We start from the raw sequence: 11,607 nt of genomic DNA, 5'->3' as shown, positions 1-11,607 counted from the left end.
CTATCGCTGCAGTGTGATGCTGCAGCAAACATGCAGAGTTAGAGTTTATAGTTATCTTTATAGTTATCGTTCTAGGGGTCTCAACTCTAATTCTATTCAACTTATTTCAACTTTTACTTTAGTTTAAGCTTATAATTGCATGATTGTTGTTTTATTGACCAGTTTTAATGTTTTACTATGATTGTACATTTATTCTCTCTTATCTCATGTGAAGCACCTTGACATTTTGTTGTATTTTACAGTGTGCTGTAACATTCATTATTATTATTATCATTATTATTATTAGATGTGAATGGGCCTTAAGCCAGATTGATGTTTTGCCAGTATGCAGGATTACTAATTACTAATTAGCAGTCAGTCAGTTTAGCAATGCAAATACAAAGAAAGGGCTTATTAGTGGCCGCTCTGCTGCTACAGAACTGTCTCTCTTCCTGTGTGTGTGTGTGTGTGTGTGTGTGTGTGTGTGTGTGTGTGTGTGTGTGTGTGTCATCAGTTAACACTGAAGTTTATAGACTCTGTGAAAGATCCTTGCTTCAAAACAGCGAGTGACCTCATCCAGGTATATCTGCAATACAACAATCACATATTTCGCTGTTTGGGTTCTTTCAGTTTTGAGTTTGAATAGGTTGAATGATTCAGCGAGACTAATGGACTAACTCTCCTTCTCACTTTCCCTCTCTCAGACATCAGGTATTATGCCACTATTATCTCCCTCTCTTAGGCTGATAGTGTGTATGACGGAGTCATGTTGTCCCGGTTTGACCTGATCAGCTGGCAGGCAGAGTGATGAAGCCTCCGGTCGTCGTCCTCCTCCTCACTCACTGCCCACGCTGTCCTGCTGTTTCTATAAAACCTGTCTGCCTGAGCTGGGGGTCAAGTCCCTTCTGATTCACTTTCAAGTCAAACAATTCAAAATGGAAAAAAAAGAAGAAAAAAAAGTCGGGGGATGCCATTTGACTTTTGTGACTTCATCCCTTGGTCACACCTGTCTGCCACAGTGGAGATCATGTGACTGTCTTTTTTAATCAGTCTTCTACACTGATGATGAGGTAAATCATCAGGTAAATTAACTCGGTTTGAGGAGTTTTTTCTTCCTGTTTGTGAGTGCGAGCTTCTCTTGTCTATTCTTAGAAGAATGTCTATAGCGCCTGGAAATCTGCTGTCTATAATGTTGGTTTCTCCATCGTAAGCCAGCGACACAAATCTTGCATCAAAGCATGAAATGTGGAGGCTGTGTGCTGAGACTGAGCAACAGTTTTTTTTTCTCTATTTGTTTCAGTTTTCCAGAATTTGTGTTCAATTAAAAAAATAAAAATTAAGGCCTGGAAATTGTATAATTTGATGGTTACAATGAATGATCTTTTCATATATAATATTTATTATGATATATCATTGTGATTTCAAAACCTTACAGCTCTGTGTAGGAAACCTGCAGTTTGCTGTATCAAAAGTTGCAAAAGTATTGGTTGAGACAGTTGTGAAATTGGTTCTTTCTTTACTCTGCAGACTACAGAGTGTCACCTCTTTTTTTCCAAAATACATTTTGTGAAAAGGTTTCTGCCTGTAATTCAGTCAGTATTTCGAAAACACTGCTGTTTTTTTCCCCCTTAAAATGCAAGTCATTTCATAGCTGAAATAGCTCACAATGTGCTTTGCTGCCATGCTTCCAGTCATTGTGTAATAATATAAATTATTTTCAAATGGTGACTGTCTCAATTTGGAATAAAACTCCTCATATCTTTTCTTAAATGTCAAAGAAGCAGCAGTTGCTGCAGCTAACAGACGCAGCAGATATCTTGACCTCAGTTCCTGGTACAACTTAATATGCACATTTACACTGTTACGCTAAAACAAAGTGTTTGCTTTTGCTATTTTCACAATCGCTAGTTATGGAGGACTGTTGTACTTTTGCATTTTTATCTCTCTATTCAATTTTTTTCTATATTGGTCCATTGTGCTGCGATCACAAAAGCTTTCTATCCACATAGCAATTAATATTCTCTGTGCCCTCTGCTCGACCCTGTCCATGAGTTATCTGGTGTGTTTTTTTTTTCTTTCAATTCACAGCTTCAGCCTATTCTCTCTCTGCAAACATTTCCCTAGTCTTTTTTCAGAGAGAGAGAGAGAGAGAGAGAGAGAGAGACGGGGACAGAGAGAGCTGGTCTTTGTGAAGTGGAAGTGCAGACAGACGTTGCTGGATGTTCATGTTTTCTTCTATGTTGCTTTTGTTCTGTTGAGCAACAATCTTCTTCCTCACTTCTGCTACTTATTAGTATGCTTGGGACGCAGCACACTTCTTTCTTCTTCATGCGCCGACTACTTCTTCTTCTTCTTCTTCTTCTTCTTCTCCAAACTTAGTCATCTAACTAGTTCTTCATACTTGAAGGAAACATCCATCCTAAAATACTTTAACCCACTTAAAAACAGCTACTGGTGATGTACCTTACATTTCTGGGCCCATGTTGTTGTTTGGAGGTAGATGTTTCTTATTTGTGTGGATAACTGGCCAAGTTATATCCAGATATTTCCAGCCGCTACAATGGAGTTTGATATGAGAAAATGTTTCAGGATGTAAAACATCAGCGGTAAACGTCAGGTTTTGGTGTCAGTCCCTCAGAATCAAAGAGCGAGGGCTTCTTTCTAGAGCCGCCATTTTGCACCAAGAGACGTTCAACAATCATACAGGGAGAAATCCATCGTAGAAGAGGAGAGAGACCAATTTCTCCACCCACAGGAGCAGGAGAGAGACCAGAATGCAATGCAGCCACGAGACAGGTTGTGTTTTGAGAAAGGGGCACAAGCCTCGATCATAGACACGGCCCAATGTTCCCAATGTGGTTGAAAGTCACTGTGGGACATGTAAGAAATCACAAACTACAGTTGAAGTAGACGAGGCAGGTTGAGGGAAAGCGGGTTCATCAAAAAAGTAAATTACAAGTTGAACACTTCATCACAAAATAACTGCTGGAATGCCTTGAACATCACAGATTGATGATTCAGAACGGTGTAAGAGGATCTGAAGATGGATTTTTACAAACTCTACAAACTCAATTCCAACTTCAAACTGAGCAGATTCCTCGGGACATGTTTTCATTTTTGCTCAGTTTTCATTTTGATCACATTTTAAATGTATATTCTGCTAAAAAATGTACTGAAGACAGTGCTCATTTACTGGTGTGCCATCTATTCCTATATGCTTTATACTACAACTCCCATTCAACTTTCACATTGTCCTATAGTTTGGCAGATTTTATGCAGGTTTATTTTTATTGAAAAAATAAGAATGGAGGAGCTTTTTCAAATTTCATTCAAATCCATCCCAATTTTACATCACATGGGATATCAAGCATACTCAGAATATGAGATTATACTGCAGTCAGACTTAAACTTGATTGCCTACTACAGAAATGTGTAGAATTGTAGACTTCCAGTGTACGTAACTATGTAAATGTGCCTTTTTTTTTTTTACTTCATCACTCAATACAATGCTCTCTCAGCTTTTCAGTTTTTTTTCAAGGAACAGTGAAATTAAACTATTGTTCCTTTCTCTTGCGGCTGCCCATTGGCATTCCCACTGGCACCCATACAATCAATGATTTTGCTTGTTTGCTTGGTTTGTGCATTCTGGAGGCATGCGATGCTTCAGCAGGACACAATATGAACCTGTGAACTCCGTCCAATGCCTCGTCTCCCTCATCCCTGTTCGGCCTGGCAGGAGCGAACCATTGTCTGCTATGGTTTGGTTTGTCTCCCCAAACCAGCTTGCCAAAGAACAGCAGGATTTAAAAATAACGAGCACCTCTTGCACACAGTCAAACAAAAGGCCGACAATTTCCAGTTTCATTGTCAGGCCAAGATCACATGGGACGCTTTTTTAACGTGCCCCGCATCTTTTTCAGTTATTTTCAGCGGTGCGGTCGCGGCAGGTGAACATCTCCTCCAAACCAAGCGTCTCCCGGTTTGGGAGCTGCCGCGGGCGCTCCAAGTTCAAGATGTCCAAACTCTCACTCAACACAAGTGTGAGAACAGGAATTGAAACAGGAGCTATCTAGATGGAACTCTTGGACGAGCAGATAAAACTCTGATGATAAAACTCTGATGATAAAACTCAGGCTTCACGTGCCTCCAGCCAATCACTAATTTTCTCTTGTCCATTTTTATTGTTGACACAGTAATTATACAGCTTGCTAGTTTTTGTCAAACTGAGGAAGAGAAAAAAAGCATTGTATCTGATCATGGCCTTATTCTACTCCCAAACACATCAGGTATCAAGCCTGACTTTACTTGGCAGTTTCCCATGGTGTCATCTAGTACTTTCATAATAGGTATTGGAAAGGCCGGTAAGCAAATGTTTCGAAAGTATTACATAGTAATTATTCAGCAATGATTGCACAACTTACTACATAAATGTAGTACTGTTATGATGCTAATAATTACTTATCATCAGAAATTACTGGCATTTAACTGAGAAATTATACATTGTAATTACAAATACTCGTTATTACTCGAAATTACCAGTTACTTTCTGATCATTTCTATGTAATTACACAGTAATTACCCAGTAACTTGTGTGCCGTAATGTAAAGGGCTACCAAATTTTCTGGTGCAAACTATTCCACAATATAAAAGACAGGAGTTGTTTGAATCAGTGACAGTTGAGCCTTCATGTGGAGGCTTGTGCCCAGCTGTGGTCCAGCCAGGTTTGACTGTTTTCGAAAGACAATAGAGACGTGAGCTGTGAGGCAGCTAAACCCCGGCCAGTGGAGACGAGGCACAGCTATTCTATCCTGAACTTCAGAGGATAATTATCCATCTTTATACGAGCCCGGGGTTGATTATATTTATTCAGAAGCGAGGGAATAGTGAAGCACTCTGTCTCTCTCTCTCTCTTTTCTTCCCTCTCCCTTTCTGTCTCTTTGTCCTCTCTCATTGTGTTTACAGGAGCTCAGCCCATCTGCTCGCTGCACATGAATTTTTAATGTCTTTGCCCTCAGGCTGCGCAGTGTCAACAGAACAGCAGAACATGGCTGCTGTGTGAAACCCTGGTAACTTTCATTTATGTCTTCTTCATGTTTTCACTTGAACTTAAAGTTTAAACTTTATGTGCTGACTGTGTTTAATTACTCTAAGGCCAGAAAAACACCCATTTATAACCCATTTTATATTTTCAAAAGTGCCTGGGCATCAATGGGAAAAAAAAGACAGTCAGTTTTTCTCAGTTCCTTATAAATCAACTAGTTGGTGATGCAAGGTTTTCTGCCTCGCTCCACGCTGCACCAGCGTCTCTTCACAGCACCATGGGAATACAGTTGATCACCCTGCGGCCATTTTCCTCTAATTAACATGGAAGTTTGTGCTAAACTGTTATCACATACAGGAAACAGGGTTTGGAACCACCTGCCCTAATAGTGTTAATGTGTCTTAAAACCTTCCTTTAGTGTATTTACACAAGAATAGACAATTATTAATTAATACATTATTGAGTGGGTTGTTGAATAATTAATCAATACGCAGGCTGTATGACAAGCCCTTTAATGTCTATATGACAGCACAGTGGAAAACAGGATTAAAACTGTGTGTGTGTGTGTGTGTGTGTGTGTGTGTGTGTGTGTGTGTGTACATGTGTGTCTGTGTGAGTGCCTGTGTCTGTGTATGTTTGAGTGTAGGTGTACAAGCGATTGAGACGGGGTGTGTGTGTGCATGTGTGCGTGTGTGTGTGTGAATGGAAGGCACACACACACATAACTGAACACTCACACATAGACAGACATACATTCATTCACACCTAAAACCTTATGTGCATTTATGAGGCTGGAATAATATCTTCTTGAAGGCCCTCCTGAAGTCTCTGTTGAATATAGTGTATATGATGGGATTCAGGGAGCTGTTGCAGTATCCGATCCAGAAAAAAAGGTTGAAGAGTGTGTCTGGGATCGTACAGTTCTCCCTGCAAACAGCGTGGAGACTGTAGGTGAAGAAAAACGGGAACCAACAGAGAACGAAAACCCCCATCACCACCGCCAAAACGAACGTGAAGCGCTTCTCCCTCATTTGCGCCACTTTAGTTTTGGACAGAGACATCTGCCTGTTTCGGAGAGGCAGAGGAGACGGGAGGAGGAGGTGGTGGGAGCAGTGGTCGGACGAAGCCCAGGATATGGAGGCACAGGAGGGAGGAGGAGCAGGAGGCTTCAACCTGGCTGCTGTTCCCTCGGCGCCCATCCCCTCCTCCACCTTCACCTTCCCCCCGGCTCTCCTGGGGAAGCGGAGGGAAGAGGAAAAAGAGGAGGAGGAGGTTTTCAATTTGGATTGGCAGCACCTCTCTTCTAAGTCAATATCATCCAGCTCTCCTCGTTTGTGGCTGCTGCTGTTGCTGTCGACGATGGACGAGCAGTGTTGGTACGCGGGGCGCGGGCTGCCCGGCTCGTACCGGGATTTCCCGCGGCCCGGTCCCATCCTCTGGCAGGTCCCGGCGGTGCCCACGAAGCACGTCTCCGACTGCGATGGCTGCCGCTCCATCACATTCTTCGCCACGAACACAGTGGAGGCTCGCTGCTTGGCAACGCGGTAGATCTTACAGTAAACAAGTATCATGATGATTCCTGGGGCGAAGAAAGACACCAGGCAGGAGGAGAGAATGTACCAGGTCTGATTGTTGAGAAGACACTCCTGCCTCGGGGCGTCTTCCTCCTGCTGCCTCGTCTCAAAGGCCCGAGCCTCCTCTTTCTGTGTCATGAGGAGCGGCGGGGAGGAGATGACGATAGATATCAGCCACACAATGCTGATCATGGCTTTAATCCGTTTTGGTGTCCGCTTGCGGTTGTAGCTGACAGCTTTAGTGACAGACCAGTAGCGGTCGAGGCTGATGGCACATAGGTGGACGATGGAAGAAGTGCAAAAGAGAACGTCCAGAGCCAGGTAGAAGGAGCACCAGGTGGGACCAAAGTACCAGTAGCCCATGACCTGGACAGAGGAGAAACCATTTAAGACGTGTTAATTACTAGTTTAGGCAGCAGCAGCCCACAACCTACAGAAGAGAAGACAAACCATTAGAGTACCAATCACCTTATTCTTTGTCTCTAACTGTATGAAACCCAGTAGCCCGTCATCTGGAGAAAAGAGAGGATAAAACCATTTGGTCTTTGGTAGCCCAAAGGTTACAGAGGTTTGAATTCTGGTCTAGGACTAGCTCTAGGTCTGGGTCAGTAAAGGAATAATGCTGTCTTTACCTTAAACAACTATTGTCAGGGTGGCCTTGAGCAAGGCCACCCTGACAATATATATGTCTATGTCTATAATTCCCAAATAAGGAATAGTTCAGCTCAAAATGAAAATTCAGTCATTATCTACTCATCCCCATATCAGCCAAAACCCCTTTGAAGTTTGTAGGACCGAGCGAGTTTGCCCCCGTAGCTCCATCTCCTTCTCCCAAACTATTGAAGTTGCTGAAGCCATCTTTTTACAGCTCAAAAAAAAAAAGCATAAAATGTCCTTTCTCCAAACAGCTCATGCAGCATAATTCAAGTATTCTGTAGAAGCAAATTGCACCGTGGGTCCAAAAGTCCAATATTTACCTCTTTATCTCCTAGATTTTCCTAACTGACAGGAGATAAAGAGGTAAATATTGGACCCACAGTAAATTTCCAGAATACTTGGTTTATGCTGCATGAGCTGTGGAGAAATTTGATGGACATTTAATACTTTTCTGGAGCTGTAAAAAGATGAACTCATCAAAGACTGAGATGGAGCTACGAAGGCTGACTCACTGGAGTTTCAACTGACATGGGGGTGAGTAGATATTGACTGAATTTTCATTTTAGGGTGAATTATTCCTTTAACCCCCAACTGCTCCAGCTGAAGGTGTGCAGTAACTAACAGTAGAAGACTGGTTGTCATGTGAGTGTGTCACTGCAAGCCTGCTCGATTAATCTTCCCCGGGTAAAAGTCTCAGCTATTTCATCTATTTATTTTGTCAGAGCTTTTGATGTAATGACAACATAAATGCAAAATATGAGCTGATTTGTTGTGCTAGGTGGAATCAAAATAGCAGCAGTCCATCACCTGGAAGAGAGAAGAAGCAGAAAGGACATGATAAGCACCAGTTCAAGTACAGGTAAGATGAGCAGAACGCCCAGAGCCAGACAGGAGGAGGACCAGGAGGATCCAAAGTACCAGCAGCTCTACAGAGGAAAAAGAAAACCATACCAGTGGACCTTCATGTAAAGTAGAGGAGAAAGAATAACAGACATGATAATATGCCAGTCACCCTTCACCTGTAGGGGAGAAGAATCATTAAATGGCTGGAAAACGATTCTACTACTAACCTCTTTAAAGCTGCGCTATAGGCAAATTTTTTTTTTTTTTAAAATACTCCTGTCTTATTAGTCTTAATCACAAATTGGGACTACATCAAAGACTGAGACTAACTGAGACGGCGTAGATTCACACCATTTGCCCAATTTAATTTCTGTTGTCGGTCACTGGATAGGAAATGTCGGGCCACAAGTGATGAATCAATTCTTAAGAGCGAAATACAAAACCTGCAAGACGAGCAAGTTCTCTGCTCTGTCGAGAGAAAGCTGGTTGAACTTGCTCCCAAAAGATTTTTTTTTCCTCCAACCGCACCAGCCACTAAGAAGTAGAAATTTAGGTTTGAGAAATGCCCAGTTTGTATCATTCACATTCACATTATATAATTTCTGGGTAATGAAGTCCTTCAAACTCTCACAAATTCAAACTCCCACTGCCACTTGGTGCCGCCAAAGTGCCAAGTCGCCCAGTGCAGCTTTAAATCAGTCAAACTCCTACCAATACTGGAAGCCCTCCACCACAACGTCACGTATATCGTCATGTACGTCACATAGATCTAAAAAACGATTTCCTCACCTCATTAGCCAGGGAGAAGGGGATGACCAGTGTAGCCACCAGGATGTCGGCCGATGCCAGGGACACCAGGAAGAGGTTTTGCGGCGCCCGCAGCGCGCGGCTGGTGAACACCGCCACCACAACCAACACGTTCCCCACCACAGTCCCCAGGATGATGACCGTGACCACGAGCACAATGAACACCGACGCCACCTGTGAGTGAGGAAGCCCAGGAGGGGATCTCGACGAGGACGTTTGGTTGACGCTCTCCAATGAAGAGTTGGGCGGTAAAGTGGCCGGCATCGTGGTCATTAAAGGCGTTAAGACCTCCGTTAAGTCCATCCTGGTTAAATGATTGACGTTATGATCCCCATTTTTCACCTCCCGCTCATTCAAAGCAGAGGGAGTCTCTTTACGCAGAGCAGTGAAAAACCACCAGAAAAAAATACCAAAAACATGACAAGAATAAATGACAAAATTAACAAGAGAAAAGACACGAAAGGTCGACAGAATGAAAGAAATGACCAAAAAATTCAAAAAGGGTCTTTCTTTGGTTACTCTCCAAGAAAACCATTAAATATTTCCCTCACCACCGAGAAATCATCAATTATTTTTTTTCCCCCCAACAAAATAAAGGCACGCTATCTGAGCAAACTATAAAAACACATTAAGTCTCTGTCAGAATAATAATTACACGTCTGCTACGGACATTTCAAATCCTCACAGCGCTACTCCCATGGTGAATATTTCATATTACATATCCACAAGTACATAATGTTTCAGCTCAGTGTGCAAGCCACAAGACACTCCGTTATGAAAGCAAAGATTTGCTTGGTTTATGCTGGGATTAAAAAATCATACCTGTTAAACAATCCATTCACATACATATCTGAACCCGGAAAGCACTAGATACTTGTTTCCAATGTGATGCAATTAGCTTGTTCTCCTAAGAAAAAAAAAACAAAAAAAAAAACGTACAGCTGTATGCTCTGGTCGGAGCAAGGCAAGAAAACCTATTTGGAATGCATGGTATCCTCATACTGCTGAATGCCGCTCTCCGAAAAAGGACCAGTGTGGCAGAAAAAAAGGATGGAAATGGAGAAAAGTAGAGAAAGAAATGAGAAGAATCAAAGAGGAGAATTGCGGGGAGAGCGAAGGGGAAGAAGAGGAGGAAGAGATGAGACGAGGGGAGAAAAGGAAAGGAGAGGAGAGAAGAAAGGGAGGCAATGTAAGAAAACAAAAGACAAGAAAAGAGGTCCTCACTTTCATGTGAGTCGCTCCGTGGCTGAGTGACACTGCTGCTGCCGCTGCTGCTGCTGCTCACTGATTCTCTACTGCTGGAATAAAGAGAGAGAGAGTAATAGAGTAGAGAGCAGGGCGAGAGAGAGATGAAAAGAAAGAGTGAGTGGAGAGGAGAGGGAGAGAGGAGTGGATGGTATGAGGAAAAGTGGAGAAGTGGGAGTTGAGAGAGTAGAGGAGAGAGAGAGAGAAAGGAGAAGGGGAGAAGAGGAGGGTGTTAATGAAAGATGAGAGGATGGTATTAGGAGAGGAGAGGAGAGGAGGGCACTACAAAAGAGAGCGGGAGAAAAAGAAAGGAAAAGAGAAAGCGATACGGGGAAGAGGAGGGTGTTAGGAGTGAGAGAGCGAGAGAGAAGAGGAGGGTATTACAACAGAGAGGAGAGGAGAGGGAATTAGAAAGACGAGGAGGAAGCTGTTAGAGGGAAAGAGAGAGAAGAGAGAGCTGTAATGCACATCAGCTTTGAGTGGTCATCAATCAATTCCCATTTATTCTGAGATGAGATGAGAAAGTGAAAAACCCTTATTTAACCGCTCGCTGATGCTCTTAATTGAACAGCCTGCTGTGCCGGAGTAGTGGAAAGGGGAGGCAAGGGCACATGGGCAAAGTTTGTACTGAATGATGATTCGTACGCAGACGAGCACAGACCGGCCTGGCAGAGTCTGTCTGCAGTGTGGTTAGACTTCTTCTGGTTGTGAATACAGCTTACCAAGACACTGATCTGCCTGTGAGACAGATTTTAGATCAGCTTCCTACCACTAAAGTCGGACGTCACAAATACCCACTTGAGATGAATCCAGGCGGGAAAGTAATCTTCTGATGCCGGAGCCCATGGGCAGACTTAACAACAAATCAGGGATGAAGGATATGCAGTAGATCTTCCTACTAATGACACTAGCCAGTTCTGCCAAGTTGCGCAATCGTCAACAAGCTTTACTTAAGGCTTGTTGTTCACACCAGGCATGTTTGATGTGCTTTAGTTGAACTCTGGAGCGTTTACTGCTTTGGTTCTGTTTGCTCATCCAGGTGAGATGCCATTTGAACTCTGGTACTCTGGCACCGAGACGCCTGAAAATGCGAGTCTCGGTCCTCTAACGAGAGAACTGTGGTGACGTTCGTTAGGAGTGAGAATGTAATCCAACTAACTATATGAAACGACCCCAAAATGCAAGGGATTATGGGTATAAGGAGAAAGCTGTGACATCTGATAGCCAGCAGTTCCTCATGCTTGGAAAACCTAGCAGAACAAAATGAAGTCTGGACTGATGCTCATATTCAGCTATTTCTTCATGTGTTCTTCACTGGTATGAACACCAAAGAAGCAGAGTGCAGACAAGTCCATCATGCTTTGCTAAAGTTACAGAGACTGGAGTCAGATTTGTTTTGACTCAACCCACCGCCAAAGTCTCTAACCTGGCAGGATGACACCTTACCAAAACTTTGTCCAA

General features: G+C 43.0%; 1 protein-coding gene across 1 annotated transcript; it reads right to left on the bottom strand.

The window, feature by feature from the left end:
• Positions 1–5,604: 5,604 nt before the first annotated feature.
• On the bottom strand, positions 5,605–9,335 carry LOC139928559 (alpha-2Db adrenergic receptor-like). Its single transcript, XM_071921163.2, has 2 exons — positions 8,884–9,335; positions 5,605–6,960 (listed from the first exon to the last, which is right to left on the bottom strand). The coding sequence occupies exons 1-2, from the start codon at positions 9,202–9,204 to the stop codon at positions 5,794–5,796; spliced, it is 1,488 nt and encodes a 495-aa protein (XP_071777264.1). The 5' UTR covers positions 9,205–9,335; the 3' UTR covers positions 5,605–5,793.
• Positions 9,336–11,607: the final 2,272 nt, after the last annotated feature.

The sequence above is a fragment of the Centroberyx gerrardi genome, chromosome 1, assembly GCF_048128805.1.
Source record: "Centroberyx gerrardi isolate f3 chromosome 1, fCenGer3.hap1.cur.20231027, whole genome shotgun sequence".
Lineage (NCBI taxonomy): Eukaryota > Metazoa > Chordata > Actinopteri > Beryciformes > Berycidae > Centroberyx > Centroberyx gerrardi.
The sequence above is the reverse complement of the archived record's forward strand: the minus strand, read 5'-3'. Positions and strand labels throughout refer to the sequence as shown.